The sequence below is a fragment of the Theobroma cacao genome, chromosome 8 (assembly GCF_000208745.1).
Source record: "Theobroma cacao cultivar B97-61/B2 chromosome 8, Criollo_cocoa_genome_V2, whole genome shotgun sequence".
Taxonomy (NCBI): domain Eukaryota; kingdom Viridiplantae; phylum Streptophyta; class Magnoliopsida; order Malvales; family Malvaceae; genus Theobroma; species Theobroma cacao.
The window spans coordinates 4,705,092-4,731,301 of NC_030857.1; the positions used below are offsets into that span (position 1 = coordinate 4,705,092).

At 36.6% G+C, this 26,210-nt stretch overlaps 3 protein-coding genes across 7 annotated transcripts; 2 read left to right on the top strand and 1 right to left on the bottom strand.

Annotated features, from left to right (window-relative positions):
• On the bottom strand, positions 2,362-7,507 carry LOC18592055 (probable cellulose synthase A catalytic subunit 5 [UDP-forming]). Of its 2 annotated transcripts, none has more exons than XM_018125596.1 (14): positions 7,427-7,507; positions 7,101-7,296; positions 6,821-7,017; positions 6,563-6,665; positions 6,317-6,485; positions 5,696-5,962; positions 5,261-5,606; positions 5,038-5,175; positions 4,838-4,957; positions 4,504-4,716; positions 4,153-4,429; positions 3,568-3,761; positions 3,117-3,467; positions 2,362-2,949 (listed from the first exon to the last, which is right to left on the bottom strand). In XM_018125596.1, the coding sequence occupies exons 1-14, from the start codon at positions 7,505-7,507 to the stop codon at positions 2,362-2,364; spliced, it is 3,240 nt and encodes a 1,079-aa protein (XP_017981085.1). The 2 variants fall into 2 exon arrangements, with proteins under 2 accessions (XP_017981085.1, XP_007018605.2); XM_007018543.2 differs by having other exon boundaries at positions 3,568-3,774; positions 4,148-4,429.
• LOC18592056 (histone-lysine N-methyltransferase ATXR7) lies at positions 9,866-18,703 on the top strand. 4 transcript variants are annotated; one of them, XM_018126069.1, is made up of 20 exons: positions 9,866-10,110; positions 10,375-10,525; positions 10,616-11,078; positions 11,164-11,280; positions 11,464-11,766; positions 11,846-12,193; positions 12,274-12,657; positions 12,772-13,287; positions 13,385-13,681; positions 13,781-13,826; positions 13,918-14,070; positions 14,170-14,594; positions 14,690-14,812; positions 14,926-15,006; positions 15,116-15,169; positions 15,252-15,403; positions 15,600-15,639; positions 15,763-15,819; positions 17,600-17,734; positions 18,331-18,703. In XM_018126069.1, the coding sequence occupies exons 2-17, from the start codon at positions 10,383-10,385 to the stop codon at positions 15,619-15,621; spliced, it is 3,627 nt and encodes a 1,208-aa protein (XP_017981558.1). In that variant the 5' UTR covers positions 9,866-10,110; positions 10,375-10,382; the 3' UTR covers positions 15,622-15,639; positions 15,763-15,819; positions 17,600-17,734; positions 18,331-18,703. The 4 variants fall into 4 exon arrangements, with proteins under 4 accessions (XP_017981558.1, XP_007018607.2, XP_017981557.1 ...); XM_007018545.2 differs by having other exon boundaries at positions 10,358-10,525; positions 13,385-13,826; XM_018126068.1 differs by having other exon boundaries at positions 13,385-13,826; positions 17,600-17,785.
• On the top strand, positions 21,291-25,947 carry LOC18592057 (uncharacterized protein At1g76660). Its single transcript, XM_007018549.2, has 3 exons — positions 21,291-21,965; positions 23,398-24,583; positions 25,583-25,947. Exons 1-3 carry the CDS (start codon positions 21,927-21,929, stop codon positions 25,792-25,794), a joined length of 1,437 nt encoding a protein of 478 aa, XP_007018611.2. The 5' UTR covers positions 21,291-21,926; the 3' UTR covers positions 25,795-25,947.

Genomic DNA, 26,210 nt, shown 5'->3' on the forward strand with positions numbered 1-26,210 from the left:
TTTATAATCAAACTCATCCCTTCCATCCGTTCTTCAAATCCTTCCGGCAACCAAACATAAAAGAAGCAGTACTCAACTGAGAGATTTTCAGTCAAGAAACTGCCAGAAGATCGGCTTACAAAAAATAGCCATGGTCAAAGCCTTGAGAAACAAAACATCACACAGCATTTAAGTTCTCAATTCACAAGAAAATGCAATCAAAAGACATCAAAAGCCTACAAATGACCCAAACCAGAAATCCATAAAAAAACCTCAAGAAAACAGGACATGTAAGAAAAGCAAACAAAACCTCTCGAACTACTATAATATATATAAACAAAACCAAGAAGCTAGTGATGTCTTTTTTGGTTCTTTCTTAACATGTGAAGGGGTAAATAAATCTCAAAAGAAAAACACTATAGCAGTTAAAAATCTTAGGCTTCAACCTAAAGAATTCAAGATCAATTTTTTTTTAATAATGTATGAGATTTATAAGATAAGAAATGATCACCTTCTATATATTATGTAAATCCAAATCATACATATCAAGAAAAATTATGGAAGGATAATATATGTATGATGGGAGAGGCAAGGATAAAATGCTGTGCATGAAAAGATTTTTTTTCCCATCTCATAAGTATAAGGTGGTGTTTAGTACAAAGAAACTGCTACCAATAAATTAACAAACCTAAAATTAGTGGTTAGCACTTTCCTATTTTATTTTGGAATTTTACTATAAGAAACTCTTGTTAAAATACAAATGCTCTCCTTGAATTTAAACTTTTTCTATGCAAAAGCAAATAAATTTACAAAATGTATGAGCTTCATTATGACTTGTGTGGACAACCTCTTTGCTCACAGTCAAATCACATTTACAATGGCCTCTTAAGAGATAATTATATAATATATATATATATAATATATATATATATATATATATATATATATATATATATATATATATATATGAGTACTTGCATGGTTAAGTTATGTCAACCAACCACAAGTCTAAGGAAAAGAAAAGAGAAAATAATTGGAGTGAGGAATATCGGTGGACGTGGTGGTGGAGCCCCGGAAAGGTGGTTGGCTGGAAAGCTACTATTTGTGACTTTATGGCATATGTCAGCTTTGTCTGGTGCGGCTTGGCTAAGTGGCTGGAATGGCTAGACCCATGTTCCAGGATGCATCTATTTTAAAATAATAATCTAACATACATCAAATTCTTTAGCAACATGTATGAATCCATGACAAAGAGCAGGCTTGACATTAAAGTCAAGGCCAACTAGAAACCGCGTATTAAGCGGCATAGAGCATCATTATTAGTAGTAGGCTGTAATTATTATTATTTATTATAATATATTCCCTATTAAGATAATTATACAAATTATGTTAAATAAAATAAATCTTGTATTATAAAATTATATATATTAATTAAACATGGGTGAATAAGTCAATCATTATCTCTAATTAGATATTGTAATCTATCTGAATAATAGTTTTGTTTAATAATTATAACTAGATAATTTATATAATTATTAAGTGTTTGATATTTTGATATAAAGATAATTTTTAGATAAAAATAATTTATAGAAAAAAGTTTCAAACTTGTTTATATCGTATGCCCTTATTCTCATTTTAAAATATAATTTAAGAAAAAGAAAAGTTAAAATAAAATAATAATCATTATATAAAAAAATTACAATCAAATTAAAGAATCTAAGATCTAAAACCATAAGAAAGTATTGTACTCATGAATTATAACATAATAATATTGATGCCTTTCATTTGTCTTCAATTAAAACGGGAACCATAAAACAAAATCCAATTGAAGAGATAATGCCAAAACATTTGGAGAGATATATTTCGAAAAACTACAAATACAACTGCAAAAAGTATTTATATCTACAGAATAAAAAACTCATTATTATCATAATAAAACCTATAGTTATTATGATTTAAAATACAATAAAATCTATAATAAATTAATAATCATTCAATACAAGAAAATTTATAATAATTATTTCATTCAAATTAAGGGTGTCAATATATATATATATATATGTTATTAACTGGCTGACTTGTAGTTTACATGTAGACTGTACCTGACAAAGCCCACTTTTACATAGTGAATAATGATAATCCACTACAACCTCCTCTTCCATAGGTCAGTAAAACTAATAAAGAATCAAGGAGAGCTCCTGCTACCGTAAATCATTATGCTCAACAGTCTTATTTGAATTTCGATGTTAAAGACTGATATATGGAAGGGATGATAACATGCCCAGCAGACCTTCAATCTACAGCTGCAAAACCTCGTTACAATCAAGATAGTTTTCTATCCTCAATTAGGAAATTTGGACTTGTAGGGAAGCAGATGTAGTGCTAATCACAGTCCAAGCCACATTCCTCCAAAGGCGGGCCATTTGATTTGGCCACGAATGGGTTCACATGAACCCACAAAAGTGAGAAGGCCGAAGCTAGCAAAGTTGACCAGATAATAATAATCGTGGGAGTCCTATTCCCTCGACCCAACAAGCCCTTCAGGAAGGGATAGAGGTGAGCAAGAACCCAGAAGGCAAAAAAAAGCTTACCAAGCAATGGTCCCCATGAATCATAACCATTATTTATTGCATTTGAGATACCTGCAGTCACTCCTATCAGGTTTACTATTAGCAGTGTTGTTGGGGGGATGAGCAAAGTTGTCCACTTCAATTCATACAGCTCGGAGAACTCTCCATCGTCCCCTGCCTTGGAAGTCATAGTACTGAAGTTCGTATTAACACCAGCTATAACCTTTAAAAGGCCTTGGAATACAGCAAATAGATGCGCTGAAACCCCTCCAATCACCCAAAATTGTTGATTCCTCCACCATTCATCAACACCGACTCCACTCCATCTCATTTCCAAGATGCTTGTTGCAAAAATACAAATGAAAAGCGACACGAACCACAAGCTAGCAACATTGCTGAGCTGCAAAATGTACAGACCATTGAAGATGATTAAGTTCACATCATTACAAGGATGCCTTAACAACGATGTAAACAAGTTTAAAATATATAAATATATATATAAACATTGCACACAAACACCATGATTTATCTTCTCCTTTGCTAATTTTATGGTTAGAAGCTTTATACCTCTGGAATGATGAAATTCCCTGTCAGCAGGCAAACAGCTGGAAGAGTACAATATGCCACCAGAGGAATCGAGGTCCATGGATATACAGTGGCATTTACGTAAGAAAGACGCTCCAACCACTTTAGACCACCTCCGTATCCATACCAAAGAGGACAATGCCTGCTCAAAAATATTTCAATAGATCCAAGGCCCCATCGGAGGACCTGGTTCAGACGATCGGAAACATTGATGAGAGCAGATCCCATAAATGCTGGCCTAGCAGGAACACAATATATGGATCGCCACCCATGGCAGTGCATTTTAAATCCTGTTAATATGTCCTCCGCAACTGAGCCATAGATCCATCCAACCTAGATCACGAGAAATGTTTGTATGAATTATATCTTTCAAGGAGAAAATGTTAAATTAAGAAAAACATTTCAGCAATGAGAATCTAAAAATTGTTGCTACCTCTTTTCCCCACTCTGTTTTATCTTCATAGCCACAACTGATGACATGGATGGCTTCTTTAAGCAGAGATGCAGGGATAGCACCATTCAGTGTTCCACCATCCTCTAGTAAGGTAGAGGCAATAAAAGTAGGGGACTGCCCAAACTTCTTTTCTAACTTCTGCTCAGACATAGCAAAATTATTCCCTGCCTTCCCTGTATTCAAGCTCTACAAAGTCAGATGACAAGATTATCAAACTTGCTGGACAAATTAAGGGTACTGCTTTTTAAGTATCTCATCTTGATAATGGAAAGACAATATTAATATGCCTACAAAATCAGTGAGTGCTAGAAAATATTGATTTGACTTTATATGCTGACATAAAAAGTATGTTCTGGTACGTATTTTTACAGCCTCAAAGTATAGCATTAGGTAAAGGGCTCAAACTTCTCTACAGGAAAAGCTTGAGCCCTATTATCCTGTGGAGTCTGGGTCGAGCAGATGCACAGCTTCAGCAATTTCAATGCTTTGCACAATTTCATTTGTTAGTCAAACTTGAATAGTCTTGAAGAAGAGTTCAAAATGTACAAAAATTGCATACAACACCTTCTTCGATACCATCAGTAGCAGTACACACAAGTGGTGATGCTTCTTCATCTCTTTGCTTAGAATTTCTTGCCTTCCGTTGTTTATTAGGTTGCTTCTTCTTTCTCCTTCCTGAGCAAAAGCATCCACAGCACCACTTAGGCCAACAGTTGCATGTCCTTGTTGGTGGCTTCTTCGGTTTTGGAGCATCATAACTGTAAAGTGCTATTCTTCTAAATACACATCCGGTACCAACATACATAGGACCTTGAATGCCATCCAAACCTTTCATATTAATCTGAGATGGGGCAATTATACATTATATTTCGGAGAAAGATTGACAAAACAAAAATTCAATAAATAAATACTTACATCAAAGAATACGGTGTTCGTGTTGCCATATCGGTCATGACTGTCAATGCCATCAAACCTCTGGGGGAACTGGACGTAACACACTCTCTTTCCTAGCAATGGATCCATCATGAAACACATTGCCTCTCTAAGAGCCTTACTATTATTAATGTAGTGATTGCAACCCAAATTTAATACATATGGAGCATTTGTGAGCACAGCAGAGACTCGAACCTATTTGACAACCAAGTACAAGATTATTAATTAAATTAAAATGTCTAATTATATTTTTCCAAATAAAATGTCACATCTTGTCAGCTGCAAGAGAATATGTTCGCCATTTTTAGAAGTTTACCAAAGCATTCATTGCTCCAGCATTTTTATGGTGAGAAAACCTCGGTCTCTTTTCTCTAGAAACATACACCAGGCGTGGCAAATCATTTCCATCAATGTCATGTCTTTGTCCAAGAAAAACCTGTGAAGGATTGCAAATATAAGCAGGACATGAAAGGGTTCTAATGAGAATCATATAAAATGTCAATCCATTGAACGTACCTGAATCATTCCAGGATGATCACGGATATTATTCCCAGGCCATGGAGTTCCATCCTGCATAGTCCACCCTTCTTCTGGAACCTTTCGAGCCTTGGCAACCAAAGCATTGATGCGGACTTTGAACTTTTCATACTCTCTCTATATATACAACAGGCATTGGAGTTACCATGTGATCCGCCATAAATAACAGAACAATTTTCAATGACCATGGAAGCCTTGTTACCTTCATTGCTCTCCTTTCCCTCACAAATGATGGTAACACCTTGTCGTTGAGGTAGTCTATCTTTTGAGCAAAGTACCTCTCAGGTGCCCGGGGTTCAATGTTAAACTTCTTACAAAAGGGGACCCACTTCCTTGCAAATTCGGATGCTTCAGACAGTGCCTCAAATGTTATCATAGCAGCGGCATCATCAGAAACATAACAAGAGACCTTTTCAACAGGGTAATCCACTGCAAGAATGGATAGAACAGTGTTTACAGTCACCAGTGGGGGTTCTTTTACCGGATCAACTGTACTCACGAATACGTCAACATGAGAAAGTTGAGAAGGTTGCCCCTCCTTCTCATACCTGAAAAGGAGAAAAACAGGGCAGAAAATACTCAAAATCTAGACTTTAAGCACTTTTGCTTGAGTATGATCACTTTGCAGACTACTTACCTTAAGGATAACCTATCCAGATAAGTTTCCCTGTCAATTGGAAACCACTTCGGGAATTGATCAAAAATCCATGAAAGAGCAAACCAGATTTCACAAATGACAGATACAAGCCATAACGCATAGGCGTCATTCACAGGGTGCATGACTCGATAGTGAAAGAAAAATCCAAGAACTACGAGTCGAATTAGGATGATCATCCGGTATGGGTTGATTTGGCTTGATGGAATGCGCAACTTTCTTGACAATGGTTGTCTAGCTTCATCCATTCTGATCCACAAGCAATAACTATTAATTTAGCCAAGAAATTTGAAAAGAATAAAGAAATTATAACTTGTAATCAAATATGAAGTAAAGCACTCTTTTAGTCTTTTATCATTTCTTCAAGGAACTTGGTAAGTTTTAGAGCTTTAATGGGGATTGTACCAGTCAAATGACTACTAAATTGAATTTTACATAATTCAGGAATTATTTTGGGAAGAAAATAAGAATGGTGGCAAGTATCATTACATCAATGCTTGCCTGATTTTACTAATATGAAAAGAAAATTGTGCTCAAATTATATGTGAGTCTATTAAACCCAAAAATATATATAAATAAAAAAGTCCTAGGGGGGAACTTTACAATGGTAAATCAAGGTCATCAAAATAGCCATCTTTGCTACCATCATCAGACTTCATCATATGTAATTTTTCTTGCTTTTGTTTCCAAATCTCAATCCTCTCCTTCCAAGCAACACTTCCATAGCCATAAGCAGCTAAATCCTTGGAAGGATCCATGGCTCTAGGTTGCACTGCAAAAGGGAATTAGTAAGGAAGTTGATGTTCAACTACATCAAAGAGATGCATCTAAACAAAAATTAGTATATACCGGGAAGAGAGGGATCTGGAAAAGGAAGGGGGTGGATCCTCTTGCCACCACCACCCATGAAGGAAGGGCCCAAAGCATGCTGGTCAGGGGGTGTGTCATCAACCTGGTAGTGGCAAAAGTTGAAGCGAACAAAAGAAAAAGAGTGAGAACAAGGTGGCCGAGCAAGTAATGATCATACGAACTACTAGCATCATTTACATCATTTATCATAGATAAACTAGTATGTAGTAGATAAAAGAATTAGTAAAAAGTAAATACCATTTGACCATTAGTGAGAAGGGGAAGTTGGTAATCCGGATGAACAATAACACGAGGCAGATCAGAGACACAGGTGATTGCATCGGCAGCAAAACCATGGTTCATATCCTGCCCGTTGCTCCTTCCCTCCAAATTGAACTCATTCTCCAGGTCATCAATGTCATCTTCTTCTTCATCCCCATCCACTCTAGGACAGCCTGAACCGCGATTACCGAGCAGTGAACATTCACACTAAAGTAGTAGCTAGAGAATAGACAAAAGAAGAGTAGACTATAGTTACCCTTGAGACGTTTGAATCTGGTCTTGCACTGAGGGCACACTTGACTTCCTTCCCTGCGCTCGTATTCGTAGCAAGCGCGGCAAATGGGGAAGGCACACTCATTGCAGGCAACGAACAGCTCTCCCTCAATGGTCAGTCCTACATCATCCCCGCATATATGACATGTTTGGCCACTTAAATGTTCCGCCGCTTTTCGCTGCAACACCACTCGCTCTCATTTTCATGATTCATTTCAACGTAATTCTTTTTTTTTTTTTTTTGGCTAATTCATAGTTCGTGGAAAACAAGTGCGTGTCATATATATATAGCATACAAAAGCTACTTACAGAAGAGTCCTCATCACAAAGGATAACTACGAGCTCGTTCCGGTTGTGAGATCCTGCCACTAAACCAGCACTCGCTTGCATTGCTTTCGCTCTTTCTCTCTCTTATTTAAACTTATAGAGGATCTGCCCACTCGAATGAGATCTTGAATACTGCTAAATCAGATTGTTTGCCCTGTATTGCTTTTCTCCCCCATTCCCTCTGCTGGCAGACTTTCTTGACCTTGCACCCTCTACCTCTTTCCTTCATTAACCGTCTTGTTCATTGCTTGTTGTTTCCCCTATGCCCCCGCCACACATCCTCTTCAGCTAAAATCGTACCACCATCTCCCTCGCTTTCTTTCTTCTGCTACAATTATCACTTAGAGCTAATAACAAAACAAACAAAACGATAAGCAGGGGTGTGTGTAAAGATAAGTAGGACTCAGTAGGAGTGTTATCGATAAGCAGGACTAATATGATTTTCCATTTTTAATTAAATAATAAAAAATATTTCCCCAACCTTCCTTATCTCCGCCGAACACGTGTAATTCCGTAATATAACATTTGGTAAACACAAGTTGGCAACCTCCCTCTCCATAATCTCTATCCGTCGGTTGTTACGGAAAAGTCAGATGTAAGGCACAAAGCAAAGGACGGCATTGAATGAACAGAAGCAATTTTAACTTGGGAGCCAAATCTTTGGAGAATACAATTGTAGTATTTTCTTTGAAAAGAAAGAAACAAAGGAAAAACCAAGCGTATGTGCGATTTTAACAAGGCTATATCCTCATACATATTCCGTAGGACCTAAATAAAGCATAAACTAATGAAAAACGGTTATTACAAAGATGAATTTCTTTTTTCTTAAGAAAACAAAGCAATGTGCATAGGTACATGAATTTTGGCTGATGCAGCAACTAAAACAAAAAAAAAAAAAGAGGGGATTTCAAATCAGGCGATGGACTAAAAACTAATGAGAGTTTGCTAGCGTATCAGAATACGTTTATTTGAACAAAAATGCAGCTTTTGAAAATGGTGAAAAGGAAATTGAATGTTCTATTTTACCCTTGACTTCAAGTTGAATTTTCAACTTTCAACCTTTGAAAAAGAGAGAGAAATAGAGACTAGAGGAGAAACCATCAAACACACGCTGGTAGCATCGTGCCATCAGAAATGACTGAAAGCAAGCCGATCCGGCTATGAAAAATCTGGATCTGGTCGCAGAGAGCATCTCGCCAACTACTTTGCCTTTATTGCTTGGTTGGCAGTTATGGATCGTTGGGGAACTTCACTGTCATGTACTACTTGTCGTCTTTGTAATGTAGAGGATTAGCAAAAGAGTAGAGACCACTTATTATTCTCAAGCTGTCTGGACCAAAGTAGTGCAGTTATTCCAAGGATATCCCTGCTGATTGGAATACTGAATTTGACTGGGTAAGGCATCATTGAGGGGGAAGTTCTTCTGTTCAACTCTGCTTGAGACTAGCTTGACAAGCTATAAGAAATGCTAGGAAGGTCAATAACAAGCAGCAAACTCCTGATGATGAAACTCAGTTCATTATCTCATATAGCTGCTACTCCTTTAAATATGGATATTTGTAATGGTTGGAGGATCAACCTTCTGTCTTTTGTTAGTTTCTTGTAGTGCTTATAGTTTGGGGTCTTCGTGTACTGTATTTCTTGTAGCAGGTGATCTTTCCCGCTTCTTTTGCATGAACGCAACTTTAATTATCCTAAATAAATAAATAAAATCTGCATAAGAAAAATACTTGATATAATATAAAATAAGATCCTTAAACTATTAAAAAAATTCAAATATATCTTTATACTTTTATTGCATTGAATCAAGCTTTGTACTTTTATTTTAAATTAAATAAATCATCATATTTTTTATTTTGAGTTAACTAAGCTTTTATAATTAATAATTAATTTAATCAAAATATTATTTATTATTTTATATCATGTGACGTTGAATATTAAAATATCATAATTGATTATGATGTGGTATATTATTGTATCATAATTAATAATGACATGATATGTTAATTTGATATAATAACATAATTATGCGATATTTTTACACTTTATGTCAATATTATGTTGACATCATATAAATATAAAATAATAAATAATATATTTATTAATGATAATTAATTAATTATTAATTATAAAAATTTATTTGATTTAAAATAAAAATATAATAATTTAATTGAAAATAATAAAAAATAAATATTTTTTAAATATTATAAAAATTTATTCGAGCATTTTGTTAAAATACTTTAATAATAATTCAGAGACTATGAGGCCGAAGAAAATTGGGTTTTGAGAATTGCCTTAATAGTATTGGCCCGAAAGTGAACGAAAAGCGAGCCCAACAAATGAGGGTAAATATTCCATAGAGGGAAGGCCTGAAGTAAGTTCACTAAAAATTAAAAAAAAAAAAAAGCCCGAAATCTGAATGCCCACTTGCAGCCCACAAAAGTGATTGATAGTTGATAGTAGACCGACCGAGCCAGGAGTCAGAGGGCAAAGGAATTTTCCTCGCCCCTGCAAGGCTGCAACCATAGGCAAATTAGTCCTGAATAGGGTTTACGAAGACCTGCAGGTGATAATGGTTTACCCCTAGTTGGGAAAAGTCGGAGCAGAATCGTATTACTGTATTGGACCCAGAGGAATTGTGCGGATTGGCGGCGAGGATTGGAAGGGTAAGAAAAAGTTTTGAATGGTTGATTCTTTTTTCAACTGTGTGGAAGGATGAGAGATTATGATATTCCCACATGCATGTTGTAGATTTCTTTTTTCTTCTTGGAGTTTTGGGCAATCCTATTTGCAGATGCAGCTATAAGTCTCGTCTGATTAGTTGAATGGTGTAATGCGTATTACAATTATCGCTTCTTTTTTTTTTTAATTTTTGTAATACTAAATACATATATGACAATTGAGGTTGGTTAGGTTTGAATTTGGTTCAGGCCAGACCATGGTTTCCTCAACATCCCCCTTTGACGAATATGATCACGTTCACGATTACCCTTTCTTTTCCAGAAAGCGGCTTAAAGTTTCAGATCGCAGATCAAATATCTATACAGGCCTCTCTCCTGATTCTGCATCTTCGATTTGCGGGTATTATTATTGATATACTTCTTTTGTTGCTTCAGCTTGAGCCCTTCTTTTTCTCTGTGTGTGTTTTAATTCGTATTTATGATTCGGCAGTGATGAACGATCCGCAACGGAGATGAGTTGCCAATCTAATGGCAATAGCAGTGGTGTTCCTCAATCTTGTAATGACGGTGGAGGTTCATGCCAAGACAAGAGTTACTCCAGCTATGCACCGTCTTCTTTTGCGAGTGGATGGATGTATGTAAACGAACATGGACAGATGTGTGGCCCTTACATCCAGCAGCAATTATACGAGGGTTTATCTACTGGTTTCCTGCCTGATGAGCTCCCTGTTTATCCTGTAGTCAATGGGACTGTGAGTAATCCTGTTCCCTTAAAATACTTCAGGCAGTTCCCTGGTCATGTCGCAACTGGATTTGTGTATCTCAGTTCAACCACAGCTTCCAATTGTTTGAAGTCTTCCCATACAAATTTCCAGCACACCCTTTCCCAATCACAAATTAACCGCAATGGTTTTGATGCATCCAATGACCTCATTTCAAGCTCTCTTTTGCAGGTATGATTGTTTTTTACCAGTTCAACCTCTACTTTCCCCCTTTTCCCTAACACTTACTTCGAATGATTTTCACTTTTTATTCCAGTCAGGTGAAGATGCATGTTGGTTGTATGAGGATGATAAGAGTACGAAACATGGGCCTCATTCCCTTTTACAACTATATTCTTGGCATCGCTATGGGTATCTTGCAGATTCTGTTATGGTAAGGCTTGAAATTCTAACGTTATGACTGATGGTGCAAGTGCTAAATGATAAAAATATGAGCTGTTCATTTGTATCAACTGTCAGGTCCTATGGGTTTGTGTATTGTAGTAGGCATGATGTATCATAGTTTTACTTACTATTTTCTTGTTATCTCTTCTTGTTGTAATTTATCATTTTGCAGATACATCATGCTGAAAACAGGTTTCGCCCCATTAAGTTGCTGTCTGTTTTAAATGCTTGGAAAGGTAGTCAAGCTTATGCTGCTGAAAATGAACGGGACTTATCAGTGAACTTCATATCTGATATTTCTGAAGAAGTTTCTTCTCAGCTCCATTCTGGGATTATGAAAGCAGCTCGTAGAGTTGTGCTAGATGAAATAATCAGCAATATGATCTCAGAGTTTGTTACTGCAAAAAAATCTCAGAGACATCTAATGGTTGAATCATTCAACCAGGATGCTAAAAGGTTTCCTGATGGAAAAAGGGTAATGTATGCAATGACCAAAAAAAAAAATTGATTCTGAAGTTTATTTATCTTAAAGCTCCAATTCTTTTTGTTTACAGATTGAAAATGCCCCCGAAATAAAAATGCAGTGTATTCCCATGTTTGAGACGGCAGCCTCCCACAATGTATCTGACCAGCCATGCATTCAAGAATCTACATGTTCTCCTGCAAGTATAAAATCTGTTGGAAGCATTGAAAATTTTTGGGGTTCTTATACAGTTGTTTGTAAGATGCTTTTTGACTACTGCATGCAAGTTATGTGGAATGCTGTCTTTTATGACAGTATAGCCGAGTATTCGTCTTCCTGGAGAAGGGGAAAACTTTGGTTTGGTCACCCTAATGTTATGCTGTCTGCTACTGACTCCAGGGATCATGGCAACGAGACTGAAAAAGTAACAGATAAACCTGTAAGTCAAGCCTATATACAATTCTCTGTGTGCACAGTCTATGTAATGTCCTTGAAGCTAATACTTTAATGGTTTTACAGCTCTTATCTGGGATGGAATTGATTGCTCATGACGTTGATTGTCCACCTGGTTTTGAGCTGGCAACAGTTGCTGGAGTTGATTCTGCAGAAAAGTCATCTAAATCTTCATATGTTGTGCAGCAAATTTTATCCAAACAGAAAACCCGATTGTGCAATAATGGCCTGTATGATGACATGGAATGCATCCTTGAAGGTGTTGAAAATGAGCTCCATTTATCTGTGAAGGTGTTTATGGCCAAGTATGTTGACAATTTTGTTAAAAGTGAAGCAAGAAGAGTGATTGGTTTGGAAAATGATGACAAATCGAAGGAAAATCTTGATGATGAAGAAGCAGAGAAATCAGTTAATTTTTCAATAGATGATGAATTGAAAGAATTACAAAAGGTTCATCCTGTTAGTTCTTCATTTCCTTTCTATTTTTTTTAAACTGTTCTAGTGAGACTAGGACACACAAGGATTATATATTTCTGAAATTTGAACAAACATTTTGTTTTACAGTTGCAAGATGCTGTTGGATCTTCCAGTCAATGCCATCTTGCTTTAGAGTTTGATACTTTAGACATTTGTGGAGAGAAAAGGGTCAGTTTAAGCAGAATGTCTGATTTATCTGGCAATCTACAGAATCCATTACAATCTTGGACACCCATTTGTCAGTCTGTGTCTGAAAATTTGTATGTTACAAGGCAGGAAACTTTCATGGCAGGTGCATTTAAGAGTTTGTTTTCACATTTAGGGGACGTAATTGATGAACTAGAAGTTGATGAGCCACCACCTCCTGGACTTGAGGGTAATGCTGGGACGCTTGTTCCATCACACCTTTGTAAGTTTCGACCTTCAAGGTCAGATGAGCGTAGCCCTAAGATTGGAGAATATGTTGCCGTGGCAATGTGTCGGCAGAAGCTCCATGAGGATGTACTAAGAGAGTGGAAATCATCTTTTATTGATGCTACTCTTTATCAGTTTCTTACATCATGGCGTAGTTTGAAGAAACGCTGTAAGGCTGATAGCAAAGAGGTATTGATCACTGCTTTATACTTTATATTCCCACCAATCACCCCAGAATTTTGATATTGGGCTGAATATTTTTGTTGACATTTTTCATTTGCTTCAGGAAAGGGCATTTAGTGTAGGAAGGGAAATTCTCGCTGATTCTTCTGCCATAGGAGATAAGCTCAGGGAGAGGTCAAAGAAGTCTCAGAGTTCAGGCTCCTCAGAAGTATCTTTAGTTACTGGTAAATATACATATTACCGCAAGAAAAAGTTGGTTCGTAAGAAGATAGGATCTACTCAGTCCACTATTGTCAATGGGTCACAGAATCATCCTGTTGAAAGGCCTCGGAAAAAAGAGGCTTCCAGAAATTTGTTGGATCATGCAGATCCAGAACCAACTGCGGCCACTTCTAAAAAGGTTGGGATAAACAAAAGTGCATCTCAATCATCTACTGTTTCTAGGTCATCCAAAACCATTGCTAAAAGTAGTTTGCTCAATGATCACTCAATACTGAAGAGTGCAGGTGGTCGCAAAAAAACCAAGGTTACCCTTGCTGTTCAAAGTATGTTATTTTTTCATCTGATTGGTTCTTGGTATTGCACAAGATAATAATGAACTTAGCAATGGTAACAGTTATTGACTATGTTATGCAGAAAATTTGGTCGGAGAAGGTGCGGTTCAAGTCTCCAGGGAGAGAGCATCAACCTCTCAGAATTGTGATGTTAAGAAGGTTGTTGGCAGGACTAACCATATTGTTGGAAGTGAAGTAGAGCTCACTAATGATTCCCACAAGAAGACACTAAAAGGTTTTTTATTCTTTTTCTTTCATTCTAGATGTTTTTTGGTTTTATCTTAATTAATTGCATTATTTTAAATCTTTCTTGATTTTCTGTTATTTTCTTCAGCTCCCAAGGTATCAAGGGTAAAAAGGAAGCAATTAGATAATGATGAGCCTCCATTGCTTCCAACCAAGGTACAGAAAGTGGCAAATTCTGCTAGCAAGCATCCTTCTTCTAGAGGGAATGCAGATCGAAATACCCATTCAATTAGATCCAGGACAGCAAATTCCTGTCCCAGATCTGATGGATGTGCGCGTTCTTCAATTAATGGCTGGGAGTGGCATAAATGGTCACTCAATGCAAGTCCTGCTGAAAGAGCTCGTGTTAGAGGAATTCAGTGTACACACATGAAATATTCAGGCTCTGAGGTTAATAATATGATGCAGTTGTCAAACGGTAAAGGTCTTTCTGCAAGAACAAACAGAGTGAAGCTGCGCAATCTTCTTGCTGCTGCAGAGGGTGCTGATCTCTTAAAAGCAACTCAGTTGAAGGTGATTTTAAAATGATGTTTGTTATTGGAATATATTTGTTTTGAAATGTCTTGATGTGACCTTGATGGATTTAAATTACTTAATTTTGTTTTTAGGCAAGGAAAAAGCGTCTACGTTTTCAGCGAAGCAAGATTCACGATTGGGGTCTCGTTGCGCTTGAGCCAATTGAGGCTGAGGATTTTGTCATTGAATATGTTGGAGAGTTGATTCGTCCCCGGGTAAGTTTGACTTGTTTAGAATTGGCTGTAGTATATTATCCTATTTAGTCTAATTTTTTGCAATTCCTCTTCCTTTCATGGATGACCATTGATTAAGGTTCCAAATGTTATAGATATCTGATATACGTGAACACTATTATGAGAAGATGGGAATTGGTAGCAGTTATCTGTTTAGGCTTGATGATGGATACGTGGTAAGTATATCAATTTTTAATGCCTGGGTGTGGATTTAAACTGAATTGTGGTGTTCTTTTCCTTGCTTGTTTTTAGAGGAAATCTTTTGACTTTTATTTACTCGTGTAGGTTGATGCTACAAAGCGTGGTGGGATTGCTAGATTTATAAATCATTCTTGTGAGGTATTTGAAGTTGTAATTTTGTTCAGTTGTTGCCGCATATGTGATTGATTGGTGCTGCTAATTCGAAATACTTGAAATGCAGCCTAACTGTTACACAAAAGTTATTAGTGTTGAGGGCCAGAAGAAGATTTTCATCTATGCAAAACGGCACATAGCAGCTGGTGAAGAAATTACTTACAACTACAAGTTCCCTTTGGAGGAGAAAAAAATTCCTTGCAACTGTGGTTCAAAGAAGTGAGATGCACTGGGATTTATGGCTGTGCATTTATTATCTTTGTGATCCTATTTGCATTATGCCTTATTGGTTTTTGTGCTTCTTAAGGGAAACTTAGTCACTGCATGGTTATTCATTTCATAGCTGCATATTAAAAACAAATTAGATACACTGCCTGCCATTCTCTGCTTACTTTTTGTTCCTGCTTTTGTTCAGGTGTCGTGGATCTTTAAACTAGGATGCACACTTCCAATATGTATGTGGATGAAAATTGTTCCTTGACTTTGTCTTACGGAGATTTATACATACTTAATTTGATGCAGATTTCCACATTTTCATATTTATCTTTGTTCTCTTATCCATTGAATTTATTTTGTAGGACATCCACGTGATTCGTTTCTCATTTTGTAAAGTCAGGAACAATTGATGCCATAGGGTATGTAATTGTCTTAATTTTGTGAATATGTGTTTTTTTTTTTTATTAGTAGGGTTTTATTAATTTAAAGAAACAGCAAAGTACCTGTTATACAGATATACAAAGGTTAAACAGTACAAGAACAAACCGGAAGCGTACAGAGTAATAACAAAGGTCAATAGACCAAAGAAAAAAAAAAAGAAACTACAAGAGGAAAAACCAGGGACTAAAATTTATGCAAGCAAATGTCTTTACTGAGTCTTCCATTGTTGCCAAGTTTTTGTACATTCTATTGACTTTTGGGAACGTTGCAGAGACAATTTAATTAAAGTTTAGGGAATTAAAGTTTGCATTTAGTCCTTGTGCTTATTGAAAAATGAAAATGCTCAATCACCATTAGGCCCTTTTTATTTATTTGTAAAATGCATTCTCTGCAGTTCAAGTCTGGTTACCAAGTGACAGTGTTAACACCTTTGAGTGTGAAACCATTAAGTCTACTTATTTATCTTATTTTGCATCAAAATGATTGTTGATATGGCAACATTTAGGCTGGCTTGGCGAAGTTAAAAATTGAAAAGTCTATTCTCAGTTTTCATTATTATGTTCTTCTTCACTACTGCATCTGATTCTTGTGATCTGCTCAAGATTCAAGTTAAAATGCTTTGCTTTTTTGCAATCACATTTACACCTTGATTTACTCCTCTCTCCACTTCTTCTGCTGATGCAACCTTCGAGGGAGCACTTACCTTTAGGGTGTAGGGTTTTCTCTTTCACCCCCCACTTGAGAATTTAATAGAAGACATTGTTGCTTGAATGGAAAAGTTTGGGCTTTATAAAGTTTCTGTCTTATAAGGTGCTTTAAGCCTTATTCTGATAGGATTGAGCAGATGAAGCTCTACCATGGTTATGCCTCCTCTCAAAGGGAGTAGAAAAAAAAAAGTGAAGTAAAGCATCTGGGACACAGCAAATAAACACATAGCTAACATTAGAGTGTAATAAGACAAGCTTGCAAACTTATTGCTCAGCGGAAAGATATTGCTGTCTTGACAAGGCTGGCTAGAGTGAACTCTTGGGGTGGAGAGAGAGAGGAACCAGATGTAAGACATGGTTCCATAAAAGAAGAAAGGAGGAAATAGAAAAAAGATATAGAAACAAAGGAAAATGGTTTTATTAATTGATCAATTTTAGTTTTTGTATATGTTAATGCCTCTTGAGCTTATGTTTTTCCATGTGGGCAAGTTATTGGTTTCACTTTAATGGTCTTTACAGTTTTTCATATGACAAATTGACTGCACTTTAATGAATAGAAGTAGATGGAGTTATATGAACATTCCTGACAAGTATATGGACTAATTGCAAATTTTAACCTTTGGATTGTGCACTGTAATAATGGATGTATTGTTATGACATACTTGTTGAGGGATGATGGACATAATAGCAAAGAGAATTATTTGTTTGATAAAACGCCACATATATGTGGTCATGTTTTGGGAGATGTTTTGATGTACTCATGTCCAACAAATATCTGACGAGCATACGTATGGAGATTTGACCCTCCAAATATAAGGAAAATCTTATAGAGAAATTGAACCTACCCATGTGGGACACATACCTAAGCCAACACTTACCCCAGAGGCCAAGCATAATAGTTTGGGGCAAGCAGTTTAGACAATTTTTTATCTTTTCTTTAACAATCATTTATTTATTTATTTTTAATTATCCATTGATTGGCATACATTTACATTACTTGTTATTTCAGCTTACAGATTACTTCATGTTCTTCATTCTTGATTAACTGTAGCTTGACATGCCCTGAGGTAGAGGAGCTTGGAATGCATTCGCTTAAAGATTCTCAATACCTTCCAGGACCCTGCTGCTAGAAAGTTTTGGTAGCTTGATGTACCAAGATGAGCTTTTGGCGAAGTACTTTGACAGGGTATATCGGCAATTGTTTGTCTCTAATTACCAAATTACTTACTAAATTTAGGTATTTTTGACAGCCAGTTTACCATTTAATTTACAGCAATCAACTATTAGATATTGGTTCCATAGTTAATTGGCATGAGATACTTAATTGGTTCCATAGTTAATTGGGCTGTGGTTGAGGTTTCAAGTTTGGGTGATGTAAAGCTTCAGATTAGATGTCCTTATTGTATCTTTCTATATTCTTATTCTAGTAGTTTTAACCCCATAGCTTGTGGTATTTAAGTTATCTTTGCTAAAAATGATGAAAATCATATCTGCAAGACTGCAACTTATTTCAACCTTGATTGGGTTCTCTCATATGGTCAATGGATACGAGCTTAATCTTTATAACAATGAATTAAAAACTGCATCTACTTTAATAAATATCTCCATGAACTTTTAGTCGCTTATATTGAGTCCTTACACTGCCGTCTCAAGTGCTGAGTTTTTAACATAAGCTTTTGGGTTATTCTAGACCTGTTGCATCCTCTTTAATATGCAATTCCAGTTATTAGAAAACCAATGACTAATATTTGCCATGAATGTGGACATTGATGGACGTTTCAGGTTATGGTCAAAGTTATCAAATAGGAGTGGATGATGGGATATTGAACTTTTTGCATCAAGTTTTTTGCCTACATCTGGAAGATGAATTACTTACCCGTGTCATCGTTGTTGTATATAACACTGTTGCAGATGAGTTCCTCCTCTTAGAATCTGTAATCAGTTTGTTGATTTCTTGCCTCTTGACATTTTGGACTATTAAGTTTTTGTACAAACATGCATTATTTATTCATTTAGTCCATATTTGTCATTTGTATACCTCTTTGGTCGTGTTCTGGTGGTCGTGGGAATTGTTGTGCCCTCAACTGCAAACATGTTTGTTTAACAAATTGAGAACTGGAAAATTTAATCTTATACCCTTTGACAAGCTACCAAATTTTACATGGATTTTATTCTGGAACCATCTATCATAAGCTATCCATTGTCTCAACCTTAATTGAAATATTTCCAATGATTTATATTTATGGGATCTTTTCGCTAGACACTAATAAATTTAGTTATGTCAAAAAATTTGAAGCAATGAGAGGGGAAGGGATAAGAGGATGAAAAACTTAGCTTTTTGTGTGTGAAACATTCTGCATGCCTGCAGGCAGTGGGTCATTATTGGTAAGCTTTTGGAGATTATCAGTTCGGTTAATAGCAGGAGAATTATGAGTCAAAGATCAATATAAGTAGGATTTGTTAATGAACTGATGTTTGTGCTCCAAGTTTGCATCAATTCGGCGGGTTGGAGTAAGCAACTCTCATTTGCCCCTTGCGGATGTTGAAGCACCAGCATCATGGGGACGCTTGCCCCCTTGCTATTCTAATACCATATTGATAAGTTCCTTTGGCATCCTTTTGTCTTTTTTCTTTTCACTGTAATTCTGTTGGTTGCAGGGTTGAATGACACCTGTTTGGCGCAGGTCTATTTGCCTCTGGTATGTCCCTGCTCTCTCCTTGGTTAATTAAAATCGCAGGTGTTGAATCCTGACAACCTACATCACCATATGCTTCTTTTGGCTAACAATATTGGTCGGCAGTATCGTCCAAAGAAAAGACCAAATTCACCAAAAGGTAGAAATTTTAGTTTTGTGCCTACTCCCCTCCCCGGCATCCCCCCTGATTTCTACCTTTCTCTTAACTTAAGACGTACAATTGAAAAAGATTCAGTGCAACTGTGTCAATCGAGATGACCCATGGCTCTGATTGGTTCAACTCCGTTATAAGCAAATCTTCCAAGTTCTATGCATGTTAAAATATAGTGTCAACTTATCTCTCCAGTGGCCTACTCAAAATCTGTCACAATACCTGGTTGGCATGGCCTCATCCTCGTGCATTTCCGCGGTCTGGTTGATTCTCAATGGGAAAAAAAGCAAATATAATTAATCATGGATGACCACAGATGTTGCCGGAACCTTATCTATAAGGCACAGAACATTAGAAAAATTAAGAGCCGGCTGGTTTACCGATGGCTGTTCAATATCTTGATGTCTTGAAGTTGAAACCTCTGTGGGGCTTTGGAAAAATGAACGTCCTTTCAGTAATGTGCATGCAGGTTACGGGCTTAATTTGATTGAGTTTGATATAAATTTGAACAATTTTTATTGATGGTTTTGGTTAAAAATATTGCAGAGTCGGGCTTACGTTTCTCGGACCAATTTCCATGAGAAGTAACTCCGCCTGTGTCTTGATTAAGGCATTTATCTTTACACAGCCGGTCCCAAGCCCGGATAAAGGAGGAGGGTTGCACCGAGAATAGCAATACCACACGTACGGTAATGCCTTGTGCGATATTAAAAACATTTAGGAGAACAATTCATTCTACATTGGACATGAGTTAGTAATCTGTTGTATCTGATGCACATAAAAGATATTGCTCCAACGTTAAGGAAAAGGTCTCTGGCAATCCATAGGTCCATAATCTCTATCTTCCATTATCTTTCAGTTAAATCTTAATTTGGTCCTTTATTTGCTGGTCGGTTCTTTTCCTCGATGAAAGCAAACCGCCATTTTCTTTTGTCATCGAAGATTGTATGTAAAAAAATAAAAACAAAAATGGAGTGACTGAGTTAAGGCTTGAAGCTCCCAACTTGTTTTATTATCCCTAGTCCTCGCATTTGCAGGAATTTTAGCTTTAACTCTTAGTTTGTATAGCTGGTCTTAAAATGAAGGCAACTTTTGATTTTTCCCTTTAAGTGTCAACTCATTGTATTTTTCTTTTGCCTTCTTGTAAGTGTTGTTGCGGTTGCGTCGATCTCCATGTGATAAGAAAACTGGAATAATTATGCCAAAACAGTGTGGTTTAACAGTTGCCTTTGTTAAAGTATGGCCTAAAGTATTTTGATGTCTCTTTAGCAGTGAGCAGTATACAATAGAAGGAAAGAAAGAGGAAGGAAGAAAGAAAGGAAAGATTCAAAGAGAGAAAGAAGGACAAAAAACAAAAGGTATGGCATAAAGGAAAACTATTAGTAATATTAGTAAAATAAAACAAAAAAAGGCAGGAGTTTGGAACTTGGGAGAGAAAGAAAGAAAAAAAGCAAGCGTGAAGCGTGCATCGGGCAAGCTGGGCACAAGTAGTTGATATGGGCGGTGGGCGGAGAATCCATCAAATAGAGGCCCACCCGAAGCCCGCGCCACCCAGCTCTAACTTTAATGCCTCTCTCTCTCTCTGTGACTGTATGTCTGAATACTGCTAATGTGCTTATTATGTATTCTATTCTGCTTTCTTTTTGCTTATTTGCTTTTGATTTATATTTTTTTATAAATAAAAGGAAAACAGTACTCCTAATCCTATCCCTTTTTTAGAGAGAACACTACTCCTACAACAGTAAATAAAGGTAAAGGGGGTAAAAGAAAGGAGATAAGTACTAGTTAAATTAAAGAAATAAAATACTAACAGTACAAAATGACAAAAAAATATATAAAAAAAAGTAGGGAGTAGGCATAGAGCAGTGTAAGTAAAGAGTAAAGAGTGCTGCCCTCTCACTCTCCATCCCTTTCTGCATCAGTTGAATCCTTTTGGCTTTATATTTGTCTTTCCTTGTCTCTTGCACTCGCAATCTCCTCCATTCTCCATTACTATAAAATAAAAAATAAAAACAAAATCCATCCCTTGATATCCCTTCGCTCGCTGCTCAGCCCAGTGTATCAAATATTATTATTTTAATTATTTAATAATGTTATTGATTTAGTAGTGGTGTTATTATTAATGGTTCTGTTTCTCTTGGTCCTCAGAAGTTAAGTATAGATTTGTGATTGAGCTTCACAAATCGCAATCACAGCTCACGCAGGTTTTTTTTTTTTTTTTTACAGTGGCGACAGCTTTTAAGTCTCAACGACAAAGCCGCATCTCTTCATTTTTTTATACTTATTTATACACACTGAGTTACTAACTAACTATGCTATAGCTAAGATACGGAGTAATACTAAGAATAATAGATTAATTTATAGATAGGCCCTCCTCCCAGCTCCGTCTTTTCCAAATGTTGTGCAAGAAATGTCGTGAATGATGGATTTGGCTTCATCAACCTTCTTCTGTTTATTTTTATTTTATTTATTTCTTCCATTGTTTTAGTCAACAATTTCTTAATTCAGTTTGAAAGAAAGAAACGCCGACCATGGGCTCCGAGCAGAACAGATTCCCTCAGCAAGAACGGGTACGTTTTTTTACTTTGCCTCATTGTTTAGATCTGTTCCTTTTGCCTCCCATTTTGTCTCAGATCTGATTTTTTTTTTTCCTCTTTGTGCTACTGCTACTGTGCTCAGATTTGCTTGCGAGTTGTGTTTTGTTTGATTTTCTTCTTTTTTTTTTCCCTTATAAATAAAGATAGTAAAAACAATTAGAGATGATGATTTAGAGGAAGAAGAAGGAAGAATTGATCTGAGCTGGGCCCATCTGGATCAAGACCTACACTCTGATGAGATGTTGGATTTCTTGGTGTGGTTAATTGGCGGTGTGTGTTTTGTTGACTTGTCAATTTCAACATAACTCATCAGGAATTTAATTGTAATTTTTTCCTTTTTTTTTTATGGCAATACTTAGCTTATTGCAGTCTTCATCTATAGATCTAACTAATTCACCAACTTACTTACAACTTTGCTTGTTTAATTCTGTTGACCAAACAACTTTTGTCTTCTGCTATTGATTACTACGTCCACCTCGAATCCATTCTCTTGAGCTTGACTTACCTCACCTGTCTTTTCCATTTCCCTATCCTTTACTCGTTCTGCAGTGTCAAACCTTTTGTCAAAGTTTCTGTTTATTCATTGTTGCTCATCGCACCTACATAAACTATCTTAAAATCCCAACACTTAACTGCATTTCAACTCCAGTACCAGATCTAACTCCTAACACTATTGCATGTTTAATAACAGCACTGCTTAACCATGACCAAGTTTAGGGTATAGGGCTCCATTCTTCTTGACGTTCATTTTCTTTTATATAGAATTGTTCCCGTTGAGGGAACATGAGTTTTCTGTTTTTTTTTTTTTTTTTTTTTCAGAATCGTTTGGATATTAGGTGGAAATACGTGGGTTTGGATGATCATTACATTTTGGTAATATTGTTATCTTTACATTAATCTCGACGCACCAAGTTACACGACACCATTGCTCTCTCATCTTTTTTATGATTTGCTCTCTCTCTTTCTGCATGTGTGTGTGTGTGTGTGTGTGTGTGTACTTTTAACATATACATCTGTTTGTATATGACATGTACATATTATACATATATGCTTCAATGTGCTCTCTTTTGCATGTTATGAAAATGTTATTGCCTGAGCATAGTACAACTACTTGATTTCTTGTACCCTAACTCTGAAGAATCTGAGTATTTGTCGTCTGCACTGTCTTTCAATGTCACAGTAGCTCTAGAGATGTATGTAGTGCTCACTTGCGTGTTTATGAATTCATCTGGCTTTTGTGGAAATTATGCCACTGAAATTCGCGCACACACACACAGAAAGTTTGGTTTTCTTACTAATTGATAATTTGTTCTTGAGGATTGCTGGTTTTAATTTGTTTAATTTCAATTTTCCTTTCCTGTTGACTTATCTGGGTCAAGCTTACAAGGTTTAACTATGTTGCCAGCGAAAGAGATGGGGAGGGTGTTGGGGGGCATTTTCCTGTTTTGGTACACAGAAAGGTGGAAAGCGTATTGTACCTGCATCTCGTATTCCTGAGGGCAATGCATCAGCCACCCAGCCAAATGGACCTCAAGCTGTCGGGTTGACCAACCAAACTACTACCTTAGCTCCATCACTTCTAGCACCACCTTCTTCTCCGGCATCCTTTACAAATTCCGCACTCCCTTCAACAGCTCAATCACCAAGTTGCTTCTTGTCATTATCTGCTAACTCACCTGGAGGGCCATCATCCACAATGTTTGCCACTGGACCATATGCCCATGAGACACAACTAGTTTCTCCTCCTGTTTTCTCAACCTTTACAACTGAGCCCTCAACTGCTCCGCTCACTCCCCCTCCTGAGTTGGCCCACCTGACTACTCCCTCTTCACCAGATGTTCCTTTCGCGCGGTTCTTGACATCTTCTGCAGATCTTAAAAGTTCTGATAAGAATAATTATATTGCTGCAAATGATCTTCAATCTACATACTCACTCTACCCTGGGAGTCCTGCCAGTAGCCTCATATCTCCAATCTCTAGGACCTCAGGTGATTGTTTGTCGTCATCCTTTCCTGAACGGGAGTTTCATCCACAGTGGGATCCTTCAATTTCTCCCCAGAATGGCAAACATTCAAGGAGTGGTTCTGGCAGGCTATTTGAGCATGATGTAACTGGTTCCTCCATAGTGTCTCAAGATACAAATTTCTTCTGTCCTGCTACATTTGCACAATTCTATCTGGATCAAAATCCACTTCCTCATGCTGGTGGGAGATTAAGTGTTTCCAAGGATTCAGATGTTTGTCCTACTAGTTGCAGTGGGCATCAAAATAGGCAAAGTAGAAGTCCTAAGCAAGATGTGGAAGAACTTGAAGCGTACAGAGCTTCGTTTGGATTTAGTGCAGATGAAATTATCACTACTACTCAATATGTGGAGATTACTGATGTTACAGAGGACTCGTTTACCATGACACCTTTTCCTACAGACAAACCTTCTTTTGAAGAAAGTGTGGAACTCACATCAATTGGCAAGGGACTAAATACAGAGAAAATCGAGGAAAACTTGCTGGCTGAGAAGAAACGTAAATCAAAACCTGAATTTGTTAATGAGGTTGTACACCATGACGTGCAACTGTCATGCAATGGATTCGAAGGTGAAGTGTCCCCTACTTGATCTAAAATTCATTATTACTGTCAGTTATCAAGAAATCATGGGAAGAAAATTTTAAAGAAACTGGAAATCCTTGGCAACTTCAACATTAACCTTCTAGGCATCCTGGATATCATCTATTCCATAATTTCTAAAAAATAAATAGGGCATAGACTATATATTGTAAATTTGTCTAGTTTCGACTTTTGCAGCTCATGCAGTAAATATTTCATATAATGGTATCTTCTATTGAAGAAAGAGAAGAAAGGAGAGAAATGATAGTGAGAAGTGAAGAAAAGTGAACTTAAATTTCCAAATGAGAGAAATGAGATAATTTTACAATACTGAAAGTTTGTACCCATGTATTACACTTTAATTGATGAATTAGATTTGTAAAACTGTGAAGCACTGTTTTTATTTTGATCTTTTATTTCTCTTTGGTTCTTTCAAAATCTCGCTAACTAAGAACAATAGGTTATATTTACTTCTTTTATACCTCTATCTTGCTATCTGAATGACTCTATGTTTCTCTCATGAAGATAGTGCAAGCGATAATTAATGTTTTGTGCATCCAGCATAATTTCTTAAGTGAGGTTCTATTCGTCCAATAAGATTGATCATTTTGAAGAAATTCTGAGTGACATTTTGTAGTATTATTTTTCCTACTTTACTTTATGATGTATTTAACTATAAAATGCTAGGTTAAGATTTTCTGATAACATGTACACACACACAGTCACACCTAGAGGGACCTAGTGTGAATTTTCACGCTGGAAAGGAGTAAAAGACAACAGGCATGAATAGTGCTGTGATAAGATTGGAGGCCATGATGAATCAAGCAATCCATTACTCGAGAAAATTTGAGTTCCAGAGCACCTCGACTGCTTGGGGACAATATTTCTCTAAGATGTGTCTAGTCCATCTTAATAGAATTCTCATCCCATCTGTGTTCTTTTTCCCTGTTACCTGAAAAATGAACAATGTTGTTTGCTTAATGATGCAGATCACAAATCAAGGAGGCAGGTGAGTAATGTCACTGGATCAAATACGCCTGTCAACCATACCCTGACTGATGAAGAGGGTATATATTTGAAGAAGTGTTCATCAAGGAGCAGGAAATATCATCTGGGGTTATCAAGCTCGGATGCGGAGATTGACTACAGGAGGGGAAGAAGCTTAAGAGAAGGCAAAGGGGATTTTGCGTGGCACAACTGAAGGACCACAGTAGAAACAAGTTATGAGCTGCTTGTCCTATGTAGTAAACTGCAGGTTTCTTTTGTTATAACTTGTGTTTAAGGGTTCTTTTATGATAGGTGGAATGGAATGATCTTAACTTGTGATCTAACCAGTTGTTCCCTTTCTTTGTTGTCCATCTCTCAGTCAGGTTTGTGACCTGATATCTCTCTGATTATGAGTGTATTCTGTTATGTGCGACCCTAACTTCCTGCTTCACTATAACTTACATGTGTGATATGCATGTAATTATATATATATATATATATTATTATACTTTTTGTAAAATGCAATCTTACTGGACTCAAATTAGTAAGGATATATAGCTTTTTCCACGTATCTATCTACATATATGTATATATAAGGAAAGATTAATTTACATTAATGGAAAAATTAAA

Coding starts and splice junctions, on each gene's coding strand:
- LOC18592057 (XM_007018549.2), top strand. CDS start 21,927: ATGGGCTCCGAGCAGAACAGATTCCCTCAGCAAGAACGG. Junction 21,966..23,397: donor GATTCCCTCAGCAAGAACGG/GTACGTTTTTTT, acceptor CTATGTTGCCAG/CGAAAGAGATGGGGAGGGTG. Junction 24,584..25,582: donor GTCATGCAATGGATTCGAAG/GTGAAGTGTCCC, acceptor TTAATGATGCAG/ATCACAAATCAAGGAGGCAG.
- LOC18592056 (XM_007018545.2), top strand. CDS start 10,383: ATGGTTTCCTCAACATCCCCCTTTGACGAATATGATCACGTTCACGAT. Junction 11,079..11,163: donor TTTCAAGCTCTCTTTTGCAG/GTATGATTGTTT, acceptor TTTTTATTCCAG/TCAGGTGAAGATGCATGTTG. Junction 15,404..15,599: donor TGCAACTGTGGTTCAAAGAA/GTGAGATGCACT, acceptor GCTTTTGTTCAG/GTGTCGTGGATCTTTAAACT.
- LOC18592055 (XM_007018543.2), bottom strand. CDS start 7,507: ATGCAAGCGAGTGCTGGTTTAGTGGCAGGATCTCACAACCGGAACGAG. Junction 6,486..6,562: donor TCCAGATCCCTCTCTTCCCG/GTATATACTAAT, acceptor TCCCTTTTGCAG/TGCAACCTAGAGCCATGGAT. Junction 4,717..4,837: donor CTGGAGCAATGAATGCTTTG/GTAAACTTCTAA, acceptor GTTGTCAAATAG/GTTCGAGTCTCTGCTGTGCT.